General features: G+C 43.9%; 1 protein-coding gene across 1 annotated transcript in view; it reads right to left on the bottom strand.

The window, feature by feature from the left end:
* The window catches only part of MAP6 (microtubule associated protein 6), a 71,681-nt gene extending 67,947 nt beyond the window's left edge, over window positions 1–3,734 (bottom strand). Inside the window, exons 1-2 of the mRNA XM_036742630.1 lie at window positions 2,885–3,734; window positions 2,344–2,425 (exon numbers count right to left, since the gene is read on the bottom strand). Of these exons, the coding sequence (XP_036598525.1) occupies window positions 2,344–2,425; window positions 2,885–3,692 (890 nt within the window). The 5' untranslated portion in view covers window positions 3,693–3,734. The remainder of the gene's footprint in view (window positions 1–2,343; window positions 2,426–2,884) is intronic.
* Between the last annotated feature and the right edge of the window lie 17,164 nt (window positions 3,735–20,898).

Genomic DNA, 20,898 nt, shown 5'->3' with positions numbered 1-20,898 from the left:
ATCTGTTTACTCATTAGCTTGAAATGAAAACTCAAACTAGGAATGGAAAAAGCATGTACTGGTGGGGGGAAAAGCCAGAAGGGAGGTGGGAACCAGATAGCCAGGTGGATAGCCAGAGAAAGGGGTTGTTACAAATGTGGGGAGCAGAATATTTACTTGAAAATTGTGATGTACTGAGGAGAAAGTTATTCTGATGTGTTCAGATAAAGAGCAGTAAGTGGTAAGGAGACAAATGAATGAAAAGGATTTATTAGGTGTTCGCTGTGTGCCAAACCCTGTGCTAAGTACACAAGATGCAAATGCAAAATTAAGATTATCCCTGCCCTCAATGAACTTACGTTCTAATAAGAGAATGGTGGCCAGGAAAGGGAGTTGGGCTTTTCTAAATGACAGCAGAGTGAAGGATGACTAGTGCGACTAGTAGAAGGCTAGAGCTTTTCGAAGAAATAGGAAAGTTAGGAGGAGGCAGAATTCAAAGTCTCCCTTTTCCTCCTGGGTCAGAAAGGAGCCAGTCTGGGTGATAAGGGAATGAAGGAGAACATGAAGGAAAGGGAAGGTGAAAGGAGCAACAGAGCAAGAAGACCGGAGGTTTGGGTTGGAAACAAGGGAAGGAGTAGTTTAAGCAGCTTGGGGAAAAAAGCAAAGGCCTTGGGAAAAGAGTTGTGACATGGGTAACAAAAAAGAGGTGATATTGGTTATTGTTTGTTCTTGATTCTCAAAGAGGACCATGACATCAAGAAGGAGATGTCATGACTTGCCAGTGAATTGGATTTAAGTCTCAGGGCTGTGCAAAGTCACCAGCCTCACTCTCTCCTCTGGAGCCATTTGGGTCCAGTGGCAAGATATACATCAGGAAGACTGGAGATGGCCCTGGATGCAATGGGAGACGTTGGCCTCTTTAAGCTAAGGTCCTTAACAGGTCTCAGTTTGACTGAGGCAACACCCATTCAGCCATAAAGGCTAGGTAATAAATGAGGCAGAGAATGGGCTCTTTACCTAGCTAAAAAAAAGTCAATCTGGGAGGGGAAGACCCTCAGAGTTTCTGGCCAAAACAGAAACAACTGCTTATTAACACTCACTCTGAGCCAAAAGAATCCAAACAATGACCAGTGAGGCTGGGGCTGGGACTCATTGTTGGCCAATCAATGAGAGTCAGAGTGATTTGGGCCTAAGGCATGGTCCATAAAAAAAAAAATCTGGCCTGTAAACCCCAAGATATCTTGCTAGGTTTCAGCAATCAAAACTGATATTCCTTTGGGCAGAGCACCTGCAGATAAGGGTATGATTCCCTACTTGGACAGAGGGAGTGGTGGGAAGGAAAGAAGGAAGGAAGGAGGGAAGGAGCTGAGTTGCCCACCTGGCCAGTTGGATCCCAAGTGGGGCAGCTACTACTCCTTACAGGTTTCAAAGAGGACCATGACATCAGGAAGGAGAAGTCTGTCATGACTTGCAAGCGAAATGGATTAAGTGGGGGGGGGGGGGGGGCGGGGCGGTACAAAGTCACCAGTCTCACTCTCTCCTCCGGGATCATCTGGGTCCAGTGGCAAGGTACCAGGAAGACTCAAGATAGCCCCGGATGCAGTGGGAGGCCTTGGCTTTTTTTGTTTTTTTGAGAGGATGAAGGATGGATCAAAAGGAGAATGTGAATAGAGAACAAGATGACCGAAGTACTGGGATGTTGTCAACAGCATGGGAAAATTTGTGTGAAACAGAGCCCAGGAAGAAGGCTGAGAGGAGATAACCCACATAAGGGTTTAGTGGGTTGGTAGTAGACTATCAGAGTAGAGAAGAGAGAGCTAATCAGGATAGAGACAAAGTAAGGCTAAGTGGACTTTGTGATGGCAGTAAGGGTGGAGTGGAAATGATGCGAGGTCCCTTGGCTACCAAGAAAAAAGTCAGATACAAAAATGAGAGGAGAGCAGGTTGAGGGGAAGAAGAGCGTTGTGGCTCCGGGGTTTGGGTGGGGCCATGGCCAGCCAGTAGTCAGTCAGCCAAGTAACATTAAGCTCCTACTAAGTTTCAGACACTGGGCTAAACTCTGCAGACATAATGGAGAAAAAAAAAAACCGATCCCTGAAAGTAGCCTCCAGAGGTGGGTGGAGTCATGGACACAGGGCGGGGTCTAGTCCCAAATCTAGAGCTGGAAGGGACTTTAGTAGTTATCTAGTCCCACCCTTTCATTTTAGCTGGGAAAACTCTAAGGCCCCGGGAATTACGGTGACTGAACTAAGGTCATACAAAGAGTATGAAGTAGAGACGAAATTGGGCTCGGGGTGTTGGGGCACCAGCAGCTCCCCTCCCTTTCTCTTCCCTCCTCCCTCTTCTTTGCCGGGACTGCCTCACCTGTACGAGCTGCTTACAGCGCTCGCCACCTCCTCGCGGATCTGGCGATTGACGGCGTCGGCCGCCGCCCGCCCTTTGCCGCCTCCGGCTTCGGGGGGCTGCTGCGGCTGGGGCTCGGACCCCTGCAGCCCCTGGCCCTCTGCCCGCCGCAGCATCCACGCGGGTCCCGCCTTCTTGCGCACCTCCCACCAGTCTGATCCGGACGCTTTCCCGGCAGAGGGCTCTCCTCCACCCCCCTCTTCATCTCCTGGAGCCTGGGCAGGGGCCTCGCCGGACCTCCACTCCTGGCTCTGCTGAGGCCGCCGCCGGCGCTCCTCAGCCTTGGGCGGACCGGGGGAGGCCGGCTCGGACCCCTGCAGCCCCTGGCCCTCTGCCCGCCGCAGCATCCATGCGGGCCCCGCCTTCTTGCGCACCTCCCACCAGTCTGATCCGGACGCTTTCCCGGCAGAGGGCTCTCCTCCGCCCCCCTCCTCATCTCCTGGAGCCTGGGCAGGGGCCTCGCCAGACCTCCACTCCTGGCTCTGCGGCCGCCGCCGCCGGCGCTCCTCGGCCTTAGGCTGGCCCGGGGAGGCCGAGGCCGGGGCCGGCTGGGGCTCGGACCCCTGCAACCCCTGGCCCTCTGCCCGCCGCAGCATCCATGCGGGCCCCGCCTTCTTGCGCACCTCCCATGAGTCTGGTCCGGATGCTTTTCCGGCAGCGGGGTCTCCTCCTCCACCCTCATCTCCTAGAGCCTGGGCAGGGGCCTCTCCGGACCTCCACTCCTGGCTCTGCTGCGGCCGTCGCCGGCGCTCCTCCGCCTTAGGCGGGCCCGGGGAGGCCGATGCCGGGGCGGGCAGCGGCTGTGGCGGGGGCGGCGGTGCCGCCTTGGGGATCCAGGGGTGGTCGCCTCGCCGGGGCAGCGGCCACGCCCGGAAATCCTTCTGGTATTGGGTCTCCTTCTCGAAGGGCGTGTCGGACGGTTGGTACTCGCTCCGGGGCTTGCAGCTAGGCTCCGGGCGCTGAACCTTCCACGCCCTGTAATCCTGTCGCATCACGGAGTCCGCCGGACCCAAGCCGGCAGCTGTCTTGGCCTGGGCCCCAGTCTCCCGCTCCCCGCTGGGCCCTGTTGCCCGGGAAACAGCATCCAGGTCGCCGGGGGCTGGCTGCGTCTCTATGGCAACGGAGCGCGCCGAGGGGGGAGCATGCTGCGGCTGCGCCGCCGGGGGCTGCTGCGATTGCGGCGGGGCACCCGGGTGGTCCGTGGCCTCCGAGTACTTGGTGAAGACCAGGGGCACCGCGATGTCTGCCTTATCCAGTTGGTTCCAGAAGCGGGCGATACAGCAGGCACGGGTGATGCACGGCCAAGCCATAATGCTTGTGTCCAAAGACCGTTCCTTCTGCCTGCCTTTTCTCTTCCCACCTAAGCGAGCTAGTCTGCACCGATCTTGCTCCCTTTAAGAAGCTAGCCGCCTGTTCCTTCCTGCGCTGCCCCTTACCCACTACCGCTAAGTTTTTATTTTATTGAAAAGCACACACCCACCCTACTTAACCAGCCCCAAGGTTCGAGGTCAGTACTGTTCTCTGGGATGAAAAAATCTGCAAGCGTGCAACCTGCCCTGCAAATGGTGCAGATGCTGCTTTGCAAAAAGGCTGTAATTGCAGTACAAAGGTGCAAGACCTTCTCCTGGGCTCGCGCCGCCCGTCAGCCCCAAGTAGAACCAATAGAGGCTGCTGCAGGCATAAGCCCTGCTGCAGACGGGCGGGGCTGTCTGGCAGCCTGCAGGGTCCAGGGAGGGGTGGCTGGCTCCGGGCTCCTCGATTTTCTTGCCCTGTGCGGTGCCGTACCCCAGATCCTGCTCCCCACTCTCAGCTCCCCGCTCCCGCCTGGGCTACTTAGCTCTTCCCTGTTGGCAAGGCCAGGAGGAGAGAGGACAGAGTGACCTGCCCAGAGGCGATCATCTGCTGGGAATCCGGAGCATCGCTGGAACTGCTGCAGCCACTGCTGCCGCCGCCGCTGCTACTGCTGCTGCAGGGGAAGCGACCCCACCCACTACCAGCAGGGAAAAAAAAAAAGCCCACACCAGGAAAGATGCTGAGGGAGAGAGCTTTGCGGAGAAATCACCTGCTTTCGTCAGCGCGCAGCGTCCGTGAGCTCGTCACCCCACCCCATCCCCAGCCTTTCTGTAACTCCTTCCTGCTCAGCTGGGAGCCAGGCCTCAGAGCAGCTGCTCTTCTCGGGAAGGATGCAGAACGGAAAGAAACGGTTAAGTCGGCTGACCCCTTTCAAAGGTTTTCCCCCTCCCCAACCCATCGCAGGCAGCTCAGCCGCGCCCTGAAAACACTAAAATCCTTTTTGGGAATTCAGTCTGATGCACGCCACAAATGTTTATTTACTTCTGTCTGTCCAGCTTGGTGAGAGGCACACAGTAGGCCAGACAAAGCGAACACAGTGGGAGGGGGGAGGTTTATTACCTCCTATTTGGTAGGGAGAAGAGAAATTTCTCCTATTTGGTGGGGAACACATTTTAGTCAGCCTCCAGGCTGACTTCCTTAGGGAGAGGTACCCTAGGACAGAGTGGTTATTCTCCATGAGTAGTGGCATTGGCCTTAGGAGAGTCTCCGATCCTCAACCCTCGCTCCTCCCCACAGCAAACTGATGGAATGGAGGGTGCAGACCCTAGCTATTCAGCACCAAGGAAGGGACAGCAGCAGAATCCGGGCTTTTTCTCACACCCTGAAACCAAAGGACTAGAGGACAATGTCTGTGACTGGGCAAATTCTAAGGCACTGGAAATAATAAGATACTTTACATCACTTTACATTTTTTTTCCTCCTTTGATCATCACCACACAGCCCCTGTAAGGCGGATTGAGGCCCAGAAAAAGATGACTTGCCCAGGCAGTCAGTCATACAATTAGTAAGTGCCAGGGCTGGGACTTGAACCTAGATATTCTAATCCACAATTGAATCCCTTTTGCACTTTATCTTACCTCTCAAATTAAAATTCACCTGGGTCTCTTCAGACTGAAATTTGCAATTAGTTGGTTAGATCCTTTCCTGACTTTCTGACCCCTTCCCCCCCCCCCCATCTTCTGTGCTGTCCTTTGGCACAACAACCCTGACAAAGGCAGTGTGGCATAATAGAAAGAATGCTGGATTTGGTGTCAAAAGACCCGAGCTTGAACTCTGGCTCTGCCACTATTGCATTGTGGCCTTGGGAAGTCACTTAGTCTTTGTCATCCTCAGTTTCCTCATGTATAAAATGAGGGGCTTGCACTATATTGCTTCTGAGGTTCCTTCCAATTCTAAATCTATTACCTTAGCCTTCAGGCAGAGCACACACCTGAACACACCTGAAAATGATTTAAAGAACTTCAAAGTAACAATCGAAATCACAGTGGTACACTTTAAAGGTTCCTTTGAGATAATCTGAATCTAGTGCCCTCATTTTACAGAGGAAGAAACTGAAGTCCAGAGAAGAGACATGATCACTAAAGTCATCAAACAGGTAAATGATGTCAACATGACTAGAACCCAAGTGTCCACACTATGGATGAAGTATGAGCTGTCTGCATATTAGTGCATGGAAAAGGCAAATTAATGGATCTTGGGATGGGGTGGGGGACTGAGTTGGGAGTTAGACACCTGTCAGTGATTTGATGAAGCAAATCGCTTCTCCTTCTGAGTCACAGTTCCCATCCATAAGATGAAGTGATTGAGCTCAATGGTCTCTAAGACCCCTTTGGGCTCTAATGGTCTATGTCCTAAGATCTCCACCAGCTCTAACCTTCTGTGTTCTAAGGAACTCAGTTCTGTGAATCTCTATACAAGACATAGCTAGTCAGGACCAGGGTTTTGGACAGATCCCTTCCTCAAAGCCAAGAGGGAGGCTGAAGGGAGAGAAGATCTAGGCAAAGAACTCTCGGCTCAGAAGGAAATGGGAGTAAATGCGTTTCAGACCAAGAAACCATCCCCTCTGTCTCTGATCTGTGGGGCTTCTAGGGCAGTCCTAAGAATACCCCCAAAACTTTGGCAGCTTCCTAGAGGTATCTCTTGTACAGGGAGAATCCACTACAGTTAACTCCTGAGGTAACCTATTCCATTTTTGGACAGTTCTAAATTATAGAAAATGTTTTCTTCACCTGAAACTGAATCTTCCTTACTGTTAAATGCCTCAGCCTTTTCACTGTCCTTCTGCCTTTTGTGGCATAACAGAATAAGCTCGTTGACCCTTCCACATAGCAGAAGTCATTGGGCAAAGATGAGGAGGGAGGACACTCCAGGCATAGGTAACAGGAAGAGAGCACAGAGTGTATTTGGGGCAAAAGAGTTTTCAACTTAGCTGGAGTATAGATTGAAGGGGTGAATGTAAGGCTGGAAAGGCAGGTTGGTCCCTGATTCTAGAGAGCCTCAAATGCCAGGCCAAAGAGTTAGAAGTTTACTTGGAGGCAATAATGTGACATTGAAGGTCTTTGAATAAAAGAATGGTGTGAACTGATGTGTGCATAGAGTGTGCATACATTACAGTAAAGAATATTCAAATTGGAAGGATCTCCGAGACCATCTAGTCCAGCTAGTACCTATCCAAGCTTCTCCTCTGTAATACTCTGTCTCCAAGTAACCATCAAGTTTTTGAAGACCTCCAAGGGAGGAGGAACACACCAACTAAAAGTCGTGACACTTTTAGATAGTTCTAATTGTTAAGATATATTCCCTCATACCAAACTGAAATCTATCTCTCTTCAGCTTCCATTCTTTGCTCCTAGTGGTTCCATCTGGGACCAATCAGAATAAGCCTAATTGGGGTAGCTAGGTGGTGCAGCACATAGAGCATCGGCCCTGGAGTCAGGACTACCTGAGTTCAAAACTGGCCTGACACACTTAACACTTGCCAGCTGTGTGACCCTAGGCAAGTCGCTTAACCCCAATTGCCTCACAAAAAAAAAGAGTAAGCCTAATCCATCTTTCTATAATACTTTAAATACTTAAAGATAGCTACTATAACCCCCTAAACTTTCTGTTCTCTAAGATAAACACCATATCCTCATATAGCATGTTCTCTAGTCCTCTTAACATCCTAGAAACAGTTCGAGATATTTTCCAGATTCTCTCTGTCCTTCCCAAGGTGTCATGCCCATAACTGAACACAGAACTCTGGACGGGGTCTGATCATAATGAGTTTGCATTCCATGAAAACTTCCACATCTTTTTCTTAGGTACTATTGTGTCTCATTCATATCACTGATAAAAAATGTTGAGTGGCACAGGGCCATGTTGAGAATCCCAGGTTAGTACACCTTCAAATTTAAATCAACCCCCTAGTGGCTATTTAGTGGGTTCAGTCATTCAACCAATTCTAACTCCATCTCACTGTACTGTCATCTACCCCACATCTCTCCACCTTATCTATAACAGCATGAAGTCTTTTGTCAAATATTTTGCTGCAATATAACCATGCTATAGTATTGTAGTATTCAACCATGTCCAAAAGAAAGAAAAAAAAGAAAAGAAATGAGGTTAGCTTCAACCGTTCAATGTTCTTTCTTCCCTTCCTTTTCTAGGTCACATTGTACTAGTGTCCATTCTCCCGATAGAGATTAGGCTGCTCTCTGCCTCTTCACACCTTCCTTTTTTCCCTCTCTTTCCTTCTTGAAGCACTCCATCCACTCTGTTGAAGAACATTTAATTCTCCTGAATAACCTAAAGAATAGTGATATATTCTTTCAGTCCTTTCCCTACATTTAGCACAGAAACTACCTTGCAATTTGCACATAGATATCACTTGCTACTGGCCAGAAACAAACATTGTGCGTGGTGTGTAGGTTATTGACAATTTCTCCTTGCCCTCCATATTTGTTTGAAGTGGGATCTTCAGTCCTTTGTCTTCTTTTTTGGTAGTTCTTTTAGTTAACCCTTAAAACTAACTGCTGGGCTGGGCACGGCACACCTGAGTATGCCTTAATTGTGATCAGGTGGAAGAACAATTTGTCGAGTCTAATAGAATTTTTAAAACCCAGTTTTGAGTCTATCTAACCTCTGTGATTTCCTGTCTAGGTGACCTTGAGCAAGAATCTCAAGTAAACCTGGGATAATAATACTTGTGTTGCCAACTCAACTGAGTTATTGAGAGAAAAGGGCTTTGTAAACTGCAGAGTTCCCCATAACTATGATCTAGTATCATTTTGTTATTTATATTAACATGGCAGAGCAACTGATTGAGGCTTAGATCCAAATTATGATATATATAGGTATATGTTTAGGTAAGTAACCATACAAGGGAGACGGTTCCAGAGGGAAGTGAGGTTATTGTACAGATATCTGAGAACAAATGGGGAGCCATCTCCAGTCATCCTGATCTATAGCTGGCCACTGGACCCAGATGGCTCCAGAGGAGAAAATGAGGCTGGTGACTTTGCACAGCCTACCTCACGTAAATCCAATTCACTTGCATGTCATGGCATCACCTTTCTGATGTCATGGTTGTCTTTGAGAACAAAGGACAAACAGCAACCGGAGAACGAATGGAAGTCACCTACCCCTTCACTAGTGAGTACAGTCACTATGGACTCTGATACGAACAACCATCAGTCATGCAGTGCAGTACAGTGGAAAGAGCCCTGGCTCCAAGAGTCAAAGGAGCTGAGTTCAAATCCCACCTTTGATGCTTTCTACCTTTATGAGCTTAGGCAAGTCACCAAAACTTCCTGAGTCCTTAGTTTCCTTCTTGGTAAAATTAGGGATTACACTAGCTGGCTTCTAAGGCTCCTTCCAGCTCCAGAGCTATCATCCATGTAATTAACCCTTAGCCCCAGATTCCTAATTCCATAGTACCTAGTGGTCACTGTTGGTTCAAGAATTAGATGTAGTAGTTGGGACATTGCCCCCTTGCTGAGTAAACTCACTTCATCTCTTTTTTGGTCTCCCCAAAAGAAGAAATGTCAGGGAAGACAAGATCAGGCCACTCAGATCACTTGGTTTCAAGAGCAATTACAATCTGTAAGTGCTCCTTCCCATGCTGTATGTTCCCTATATTTATCCCATATTTAGTCAATATCCAGCATATGTATCAATCTCTGGGCCAATGAGGAGGGGAGAAAGGGTGTCCTTCTCTCCTTTGTTTGGGTAGTCAGATAGGTGCAGATACATCAACAAGTTTTGCTGTTGATAACAAATAGAATAGTTGCTTCTCTAAGAAAGAGAAGCAGTGTATATAATACTATCTATCATTCTAAATATGAGTTTACCAGACAGGAATAGGTGCCAAAAAATTCTATTCCAGGGGCAAAATATTATCAGAGCGGATTAGGCGCTAGGAAAGGGATTTGTGTCTGTGTCATCTATGGGAGCAAGGAAACAGATTCTTGAGAAACAGAAACTTAAGCAAAACTCCAGACATGGAGAAAGTGACTACTATATCTGGGTATGTGTGTATATATGTATGTATGTAATTTTTTTGTATTTCATAGAGTCATGTTTCTTAGAACTGGAAGAGAGCCCAGAGGCCATCTAATGTAACCCATATCTGAATAGCTTATCTTTTTACCTGTATCTGTTTACAACTCTCCCAACTAGGGATCATTAGGTCTTTAAGCTTCCATTCGAAGGTCTCCAGTGACAGGGAACTCACCACCTCAGGAGTGATGCATTCCATTGTTAGTTCTGGTTGTTAGGAATAACAGTTGTTGTTTGTAGAGAGCTCTTCACCACCAGTAATAAAGGATGTTTCTGGAAGAGAAAAAAATCTTTATGTGTGTTTTTAAATTAGAATTGATTGTCAAAAACAGACTTTTTACTTGGAGAATTATATGGGATGAAGGGTTGCTCAGATTTAGTCAATTATCTACTAACCTTCCTCAGGCTTAGGTCGGGCTCCTTACTGATATAATTTTATTTCCATAAATCAAATTGTGTCTCAGGCATTATTATCTCGTCACCGGGAAACACATTTCTGATAAACACCATAATCCAATCTGACTGCCCTCATTAGGAAGAAATTGGGCCGGGTGCTATGTGATCTCAGGGCTGGCTTCTTCTCAGAATACCTACAGTAATTTTGAGCTATATACAAGTGGAAGGAACTACTTTGGGAGACCACACATTCCCATCACTGGAGGACTTCAAGCAGAGGCTATAAAATGTCATAAGGTAATATTTAAAGCTAGAAGGGACCTTAGAGACTAACTGTGCTAATACTTCATTTTACAGATGAGCAAACTGAAGCTGAGGGAAGAAAAGTGACAGAGAGTAAGCATCAGAAGGAGTTCACCTAAATGCCCAAAAGTTTATTACCAATACAGGGATACCAGTGAAGCACATAGGCTGCCCATAGGTTATCCTTCACTTTCTTCTATGATCCTAAAGCTTTTAAGTTATATCTTTTATGTCCTTCACATATCCTGTATTTCCCTTTGGGTCACTTACAGTTGCTATTCTTTGGCTATTGTTGGGTCCTATGAGCCATAGTCAGACAGCATCACTGGAAGAACACTGATATTGAAAGGAGAGATTCTTTGTTTCTGGGAGCAACTTGGGATCTCTAAAAAAATGCTTGAAATTTCTCAAATTAAGTCTAGCCTACGCTCTTCCTCCTAATCTTTTTTTTTTTTTTTTTGCCAAGTTCATTGTCCATCCTTCTTGAGGTCTAGTGATGGAATAATTTATCTGTCTCAACCAGTTGGGAAAATATAACAGTAGTTTTAAGTTAGTGCTTAAAATTTAAATTTAGTTAAAATTTAAGTTATTGCTTAGATAGTTCACAGACTACTGCATGTAGTTGTCTGGACAACCATTTGGTTTTTTCCTGTGTGGATCCTGTAGCATTTCTAGGCTTGATATAATCAACTCGATGTTGTTAAAAAAAAAAAAGAGGAAAACTATTTGGTACTGGCTAAAGAATGGGAAGGTTGCTCAGTGGAAGAGATTAAGTAGACAATATACAGAAGCAAGAGGACTTAGTGGAATAGTTTTTTGATAAATCCAATGATCCTCAATTGCTAGGGTAAAATTCATAATTTGACAAAAACTATTGGGAAGCTAGAAAGCAGGCTGGCAGAAATTATGTATAGTCCAACATCTTATGGATCTATGCATCAGATATAAAATGTCATGTCATAAATTAAAGGAATAATGATTGATTTTCATTACTATGGATATGAGAAAAATTCATGGCCAGATAAGGGATAGAGAGGATCATAGAAGATGAAATAGTCAATTTTTGTTACATACAATTAAATAGGTTTGGGGCAAAAATATCAGTGCAGTTAAAATTACAATGGAAACATTTCCAGTTAACTGGAAGGAAAAACTTTGCAATACATTTCTCTGACAAAATTCTGATATCTAAGATATTTAAAGAAACAATTAAAATGTATAAGAATGATACCGTTCTCTAATAGACAAATGGTCGAAGATATGAAAAAAAATGGTTTTCAAAGGCAGAAATCCAAGCTATCAACAAATACTGTTTCAAAAGTCTCAGTGCAGTTTTTACCCTTTTGTAGCTTAAAATAATAACAGTAACAGCCTTGATATCTATTGAAGCCTAAACTTCACTAAGACTTTTGAGACATCCTGCCTGTGAAAAGCACTGTAAGTCACTCATAATGAGAGAAACACAAGTTGGTATAACTCAAAAGTTCCAGCTAATATCTATTACATGGGTAAAGAAGACAACAAAGGAAAATGGCAATTGCCGGAGGGCTGCTGGAAGCTAGGCACGTTGATGTACTGTTGGAAGAGCTGTGAATTGGTCCAACCATTCTAGAAAGCATTTTGCGATTATGACCAAAAAAAAAAAAATCACTTGCATACTCTCTGATCCAGCTATGTATTCAAAGAGATCAAAGAAAGAAAAAAAAAGAGACCAACGTATATAAAAACATTTATTGCATCATTTGTTTTGTAGTAGTCAAGATTAGAAACAAAGAGAGTATGCATCAATTGGGAAATGACTGAACAAATTATGGAGTTTGAATATAATGAAATATTATTGTGCCATGGAATGATGAAAGGGATGGTTACAAAGAAACCTGGGAAGAATGATATGAATTAATGCAGAGTGAAGTGAGCAGAACCAGGGGAACAATTTATACAGTTAACAATAATTACTTTATGAAGACTAACAACTTTGAAAGACTTAAGAATTCTGATCAATGCAACCACCAACCATGACTCCAGGGAAGTGATGAGGAAGCATATGTAAGGTCAGAATCAAAATCATCCTACTCCGCTTAGCCCCGATATATTGATCATGTAAGAACACATCTCAATTATTCGCTATGTCTGAGCAAAGCCTGGTATTTTCCCAAAGTGCAATTGCAGGTCCATTCAGATTAGTCAAGGGAATTAATTGGTCATGACCTAGTTGGAATCAAGGATTCGAATGAGCATCAAGCTAGAACAAAGTGTTTCTGCCAGACCCCTGAGAAAGAACTTCTTGGGAGGGGGAAGGGAAAAAAAGGAGGCTTTGGCCTTGGCTTTAGACTCAAGACCTCCTCCTCTCTTCCCCTCCCCCCTCCTCACAGACCAGGATTGGAGGAGAATTTTGTGAGCTTCTCAAGGTTGGAAGGTTTTGAACTTCTCATCTTCCAATCAGCATCATAACAGCACCCCCAGAATAGCTTTAGAGTAGTGTCTGCATTAAAAGCTAAGGACAGTTTACATACAAATCTGGGGCTCTGGAAGCACAGTAGAAAAGAGCCCAGCAGGAGAAATCCACCCCCTAATCTAGGACCAACAGGAGCTGTAAGTTGCCCACTTTGTGACATGGACTTTCTAAAGCTTGAATCCACTCTTTTCCTGAACTCTATGTGTACTGGTGGGAGAGTGTGTCATAGCTTTCGTGGGAGGAGGGGGGGATGTTTTTCCAACTGTATTACCATAGTAAGGACAATAGACCTTTCTGCAAGCTAATCGTTTGGCTAATACATATGAACTGATAATCGTGTCAGGAAGCAAGCCAGTGGGGGCCTTGTGAGCTTTATAGCACCAGAAGGACAACCCTCAACCCCCAGGGCTACCCCTAGAATCCTGAGGAGATGATTTAGCGTGGGACTTGGTATAGTAACTCCAGAACCCATATGGACTCCACATGCTGCGCACCTCCTGACAGAGGGATCGTGCTCCCTCAAGGGGCAGAATGAGAAATGTATTTTTGGATATAGCAAGTGTATAGATTTGCTTTGCTTGACTGATCTTATTTGTTATAGGGATTTTTTTTCTTTTTTATTGTTGAGGGGAATTTGGGGAGCAGAGGGAAGTATTGAGAGAGGTACCCCAAAAAAAGAACAAAGAAGAAAGAAAGGAAGGCCATTGAAACTTTCAAGGAATGTGAAGAAGAGAACAGAAAAAAAGTTCAGAAGGAAACACAGACAAGCAGGACAGTTTTGAAAGTACAGTTATCCCCTCCGCATTGCAGGGGTTAGGGGCACGGTGCTCCCGCGATCTGGAAAATCTGCGTAAAATTTTTTGGCCCTCCCTTCGTACCAGAGAAGAAGTCTGAATTATTATGGTATCAAAAGATAAAATGTGTTGATATTTACAATATTACACATTTGTTTGATGTATTTTTGAGTTTCTAAACTTTTTTTGTCATCTGCTGGCCTTTGTATGTCATCTGTGGCTTCCGCAAATCTCCCCCAAAAATTCCCGTTTAATTTCTTATGCTGACCCACAATATATTGAAAATGTGATGGGAAAAGTCATAATGTGGAAGGAATAACTACAGTAGCATATTGAATTTATTATATGCTTTTTAAAAAGCAAGTTGTATGTAATACTGATTTCTGTTCTCACCTGAAATGATCTTTTCCCATTGTATGTTGTATATGGAAATGTTCTTTTTTGGTGGGGGGGAGTACTGATTAAATTAAGAACAAGAAATAAGATTTTTCCTTTCCTGAGAAGTGTAAATTAAGAAGCTTTATTTGATCCAAATTTAATAACCATTACTAATTGTCTATTCTACGCAGTCACTGTGCTCAGCACTGAGGATATTACCTTTTTAAAAAATTCAATTTCATTTTATTTTTAGATATGTATTCTCTCTATCTCTCTGATCCCTCCATCCCCACCCCAGCACATATTGAGAGAGCAAGAAAAACAAATCCCATTACAGACACGTGGAATCAACAAAACAATTCCCACATTGGCCATGTAATATTGTGTGTATACACCCAAACAATAGGTACAAATATTATGTGTATGTATTTAGATATGTATTTGTGTGTGTATATGTGTATGTATCTGCACACATAGACAATATATGTCTATATGTGTGTATTTGTTATATGTGTGTGTGTCTCTCTGTATGTATCTATATACATATAGGCTTCATTCTGCACTCTTAATCATCGCTTGTCTAATAAGGAGTTAGATAAATAGTAATGTTACGAGTCTTCAGAATTATGGTAAGGACAAAAGAGAGATCCAAGCAACGTATTGCAGGAAAAATAGGGGATGTAGAGGTTTCTTCCCAACCAGGGGAATCATGCAAGGATTCACGGAAAAGGAGGTATCTAGACTGAACACTGAAAGGAGGGAGGTAATGGAACAGCCGGTGACAGTCTGGCTGTACAGTGGAGTAGAGAAGAGAGAGCTAAGTGTTCCATTTTAGATATGCAAAATGATAAATCATATAGAATCATAGACTTTAGAGCCAGAAGAACCTTGGAAATCATCTGGTCCAAACTCCCTCATTTACAAATGAGAAACTGAGACCTAAAAAGGTTAAGTGCTTTTGCCAAGATCCATTAACAAATGCTCCTTGAGGGAAAAGGTCGGGATGAAACTAGGGCGGGTCCTTCAGTTTGTCTAGAACAAAGAATGTGTAAAGGGGAGGCCTGTGAAGCAGGAAAGGTAGGACAGAGCTGATAATAAAGGACTTTAAATGCCATGGAAAGGAATTTGCATTTTTCTCTAGGGGGATGGAGAGTCAGGAAAGCTCTGGTTGGGCTATGATGAGGTGGCAGTACTGTGTATCCGGAAGATGTTAGAACAGAACATGGAGTATCAAAGCTGGGAGGGATCTTAGAATTTTATTTCCTATAGTAATCCCCATAAGAAAATGGTAATAGCTGATCTTTATATGACACGTTAAAGCTTGTGACATGTCATCTCATTTGAGCTTCACAAAATCTGATGAGGTTGATACTCCAGCTTTTGTCATCTCCATTTTACATATGAGGGAACTGAGGCTCAGAGAGGTAGCCACAGAGGTATTAAGGTGGGGTCAGAACCAAGTCCAACACTGTAGCCACTGTTACTTGATTTTAAATAACTAGAGAAATACATTGTCCTTCATTTTTAATGATGTAAAAAAAAAGACCCAAACACACTTTTGTCCTATTTTACTTGACTCGCAATATATAGTTTTCATTTTACACAGTCGGTCAACAAGTATTAAATGCATAGTAGGGTACCAGGCACTGTGTTAAGTACTGGGGAGAGAAATGCAGTAACACCGAATATATGAGGCATTTCCAAAACAGAACTGGAAAGATGTAGACTATAGACTTGAAAGCTGGTGAGGGAGGTGTGGGAACCTTAGAATACAGAATATTGGATGTATGGGATGGTTTGTAGTGGGGGAGGCTGGAGCCTTACACAACAGTTAGAAGGTTGTTGCAAAAAAGAAAGGAGGTGAGATTTGGACCAGAATTGGATTGTGGGAAAGGGGTTAACCTGAGAGAAATTTTGCAGGGTGAAAAATGGACAAGACCTGTTGAGAGAAGCAGGCTACAGGCTCTATTCATTAGACAGTGTCAGAGCTGGCCCCCCAGTGGAGTCCCTCAACACGCTAATAAGCCATGGGGATTCTGATGAGGGGGAAGAGGGCAGTGAGAGAGAAACCCCTGTCTCCCTCCTGCAGAAAAGCTGCAGATTCATTTTGCAGATTAATTGTAAACCCCAAGATCTGAGCCAATCTTCTGCAAGAAAGGGCATGGCCGCAATTGCCTCAATGGGTTTGCTGGCATGGAATCTTCCCCGTTGTCATAGGAAAATGAGCGAATACATTTTTAAAAAGATGCCTGGCTGGCTTTAAATTGTGAGGTCCCTGGCAGTCAACTTTCATTTTGCATCAATCATGTCATAATTAAAATGGAGGTGGCTGCTCTGTGCGCAGGAGTACGTGAGCTGAATTTTACCTGCTTCTTCTCAGCATGGAAGGGTTGAGTGAAGCAGAAAACCCCTGGAGAATGGTGGTGGGGCTTGAGCTACAGAATGTTGGAGATGGAAGGGGCCTTAGAACAGAGAACCTTAGACATGAAAAGATTGTGGGATACAGGATACAGCTGTTAGAACAAAGAGCACAGAATGTCCCTTAGAACACAGGAGACAGAATGTTCAAGCTGCAGTAATCTTCAAAATTGTCTATGAATGAAAAACACAATAGACTGAGGGCTAAGCACTGGGGATACATACAGAAAATTCTAGATAGTCCCTACTCTCAATAAGCTTACACTCTAGTTGGATCAATGACCAATCTTTCTGATTAACACTTACTATGTGCCTAACACTCTACCAGGTACTAGGGATGCAAGTACAAAGAATGAAAAAAAAATCCCTCCTTGCAAGAAGTTTTATCTAATAAGGGACACAAGAAGTATATAAAAAAATATGACAGATATAAAGTTAATCCTATATGTGTGTATGCATATGTAATAGATACAAAAATATATACAGATATAAATGTATACATATACACACACATCTATGTGCATATACATGTCTTATATGTATGGGTACAGTGGAGAGAGTGCTGAGCCTGGAGAGAGGAACCTGAGTTCAGATGTGGCCTCAGACACTTACCAGCTGTGCGATCCTGCGTGAGTCATTTAACCTCCAGTTGTCTTAGTTTCCTCACCTATAAAATGGGGTTAATGATTGTTGTGAGGATCAAATGATGACAATTGTAAAGTTCTTAGCACAGTTCTTGGCACCTGGTAAGCACTATATAAATATTTGCTCTTATTAGATATGATATTTGTGTACATATGTGTGTTTCTACATCCATACATATACATACATACATGTGCACAAACACCAGATACATGAGATTTTCAAAACAGAACTGGAAAGAACTATAGATATAGACTGCCTAAAGTTGTGGGGGAAGTAGAAACATTAGAAACATTTTATCTTCTTTCTTTCTCTTTCTTTCTTTTCTTTCTTTCTTTTTCTTTTCTCTTCTTTTCTTTCTTTTCTTTCTTTCTTTTCTTTTCTTTTCTTCTTTCTTCTTTCTTCTTTCTTTCTTTCCTTTTCCTTTCTTCTCTTTTCTTCCTTCTTCTCTTCTTCCTTCCTTTTCTTTCTTTCTTTCTTCTTTTTCTCTTCTTTCCTTTCTTCTTTTTTTCTTCTTCTTTCTTCTTTCTTCTTTCTTCTTCTTCTTCTGTTATTCAGCTGTTTGACTCTGTGACTCTATGGGGCATAACACACCATGGGGTTTTTTTGGCAAAGATACTGGGATGCCATTTTTGGCAAAGATACTGGGTTGCCATTTTCTTATCCAGCAGATTAAGGCAAATAGAGGTTAAGTGACTTGCCCAGGGTCACACAGCTGGTAAGTGTCTGAGGCCATATTTGAACTCAGGTCTTCCTGACTCCAGGGTCAGCACACTATCCACCAGCTGTCTCCATCTATCTAATACACACATAATGTATTATAGTATACTTAGTGCATATGTGCACATATGGAATCATATATATGTCTCTATATATACATACCATATATACTGTTACTATAGAGTGCAGTGCTAACAGCCCAGTCCCTCAGGCTCACAACCTCCGTGTCATCCTCAGCTCCTCACTATCTCTCACCACCCCATATCCAAGCTGTTGCCAAGCCTGTTGATTTTACCTCTGCACCATCTCTCTGTGCCCTGTTCTCCTTCTGATAATGCCACCACCCTGGTACACCGACCCTTATCACTGGTCTATTGCACTAGCTTGCTGGTGGGTCTCCCTGCCTCGAGTCTCTCCTGCCTCTGATCCTCTGTTCCACCAAAAATACAGAATTTCTTAAAGTGCGGGTCTGACCGTGTCACCTCCCTACTCAATAAACTCCAGTGATTCTCTATCACCTCCAGGAACAAATACAAAATCCTCTATTTGATGTTCAAAGCCCTTCATAACCTTGCTCCCTCCTACCTTGCAATCCTTTATAGTACCCAGTCATCATCATCATCATCAAATTTATCAAGCACTTACTGTGTACCAGGCACTGTGTTAAGTACAGGGGATACAAAAAGAGGCAAAAGACAGTCCCTGCCCTCAAGGAGCTCACAGTCTAACCACAATAAACAAACACATATACAAACAAGCCAGATACAGGATAAATAATAATAACATAGGAAAGAATGCTAGAACAGGGGCAGGAGGGAATGAAGGACAGCCTGGACAGCTTCACAAAATGGAGGTTCTAGAAGGAACTCCCTAATGAGTGTAGAGGGTGGGCCTTAGAGAAGGATGTTACAGGTTGGGAAGGCTGTAGGGATGATTAGATGTTCCAGGGTGAGGAGGTCCCAGACATAGGGAAATTCTAGGATGAGACAGCATTGTTTGGAAGTCCAGGAACCGGGAACGGAGCCACAATGTTTGGGCTATAGTGGCTCAGGGGGAATAACTTTTGCTTCTATTGAACTCAAGTCAATATGCCACTTCTAAATATGGCTCACAGAGTGAGGCTTAAGTGCCTTTCAATGTACCACTCTACAGAGTACCTGAGCACGTCCAAGGTACTATTTGTAGTGGCTAGGACTTGACCTAGGGGCACAGCATAGCACCACGTGAGAATTCTGCCATAGAACTGCCTGCGCCAGACGCTTCTGCAATGAAATTACACCCCAGTCTCTGTCATGTTCATCTACCCATCCCAAATAGAGGCATCTTCTTTCCAAACCTAGGTTGGAAATTAGTGACTGTAGCTCATGAATGTAGGTTAGGGAATGTCAGAGCCTTTCAGGTCATGTGACTTACAAGATGGAGGACTAGACATTGCCTCTGATCCTTATAACCTCTCAAACCTCCTCAAAATAGGGATTATGTGCAAGAGATAAAACAATTGCAGCTATTTCCACAGTGTAGGACGCCAAGATCCTAAATCAGGTAAAAAACCAATGAGTTAACAACAGAGAAGACCAATAATCCCTAACCCATTACTTGCTTGCTCAGCACACCTCCCCCCACCACCACCTACACTCTGAAAGTGTGACTATACAACTTGCACCACGAACTTACAAGAATGCCCTTTAACCCCAAGAGCTGCAGAAATATGAAAAGTGGAAATTGCTTAGGCAAGGATAGCTCTATGCCACAAGAGAGCTCAGCCAGAGAACGGGGGGAAAAGAACTGGAGCAGGAGACATATATGGCTGTGTGCCACTCCACTAAACCCAGGGAAAATGTCCAGTATCTATCTTGATCCAGTTCTATCCCTCCTATAAATCACTTGGGACACAGCTTGAAGCCTATGAAACACGAAGTGCCCATCATGGGAGGGAGATGAGATAGCTTTAAGATCTAAGCCCAGTGAAACCATCCCAAAAGGGGCAAAGGGGAAGTCAGAAAGTGAGCAATAGGGGGAAGTAAGGACCAAAAAGATGGAAATAACCAAAGATCTCAGAAGGAAGAAAACTAAATTAAAACCTTAAGCATAAGCAGATAAATCAACAAAGGAGATATTAGTAATAGAAGGAAAAATGGCCTCTAGATCAGGTGAAAAGGCCCAGGCATCCATGAATAAATACTGTAAGAGAGAAAAATGAATCAACACCTTATAAGACAAAATACCCTGTGGATTCCCACAAGTGCACGGAAGCACAGCAGGATGTTCCTGAATAGATTAAAAGAGAATAGGACTTGTGAAAGCAGAATTTATGGCCTGCACAGCAGAAATAATTAATAGAATAGAAAAATGTAAGTCCACAGTGGCAAATCTCACCAAAGAAATAAAGGAGAAAATAATTGATTGGGAATCCAGATGCATGGAAGTGAAAGACAATACGGAAGAAGAGAAGCAAAAAACAATAACATTTTAAAAAACTATCCCCATAGAAGCAAAACATACTGATCTTGAAGACAGGATGCATAGAGACAAACTAGGGATTATAGGCCTACTAGAAGAACAAAAGTGAAAAAACCTAAAAGCCATAATGCAAGAAATAATATAAGAAAACTGCCCAGAACATCTGAACACAGAACCAAGTGTCAAACAAAAGAATCCAAAGACTGCCTCTAGGAAAAAAAAACATGCTGCAAACTCCAGTAGATATGATGATTGCATTTAACAACTTCACTGACAAACAACAAATTCTACAAATGGCCAGGAGAAAGACCTTTAGGTAATTAGGCATTTAGCATAACAGGAGACTATTCTGCACCCACAAGAAATTACAGGAGGGATGCAGTAATGCATTCCAAAGCAGATCAAGATGCAATGCAAAGTAACTGCAAATGTGAGCTTCACTATTGAATTTTTTAAAAAGTTGGACATTCAATAAAAAAGAGTCTTTCAAAACATCCTTAGAAATAAAATCAGACCTGAAGAAATTATTTACTTCTCTAACACCCCAGACAACAGAAA

This window comes from Trichosurus vulpecula, chromosome 2 (genome assembly GCF_011100635.1).
Source record: "Trichosurus vulpecula isolate mTriVul1 chromosome 2, mTriVul1.pri, whole genome shotgun sequence".
NCBI lineage: Eukaryota > Metazoa > Chordata > Mammalia > Diprotodontia > Phalangeridae > Trichosurus > Trichosurus vulpecula.
Note: the sequence above shows the minus strand (reverse complement) of the source record. Positions and strands in the feature narration are given on the sequence as shown.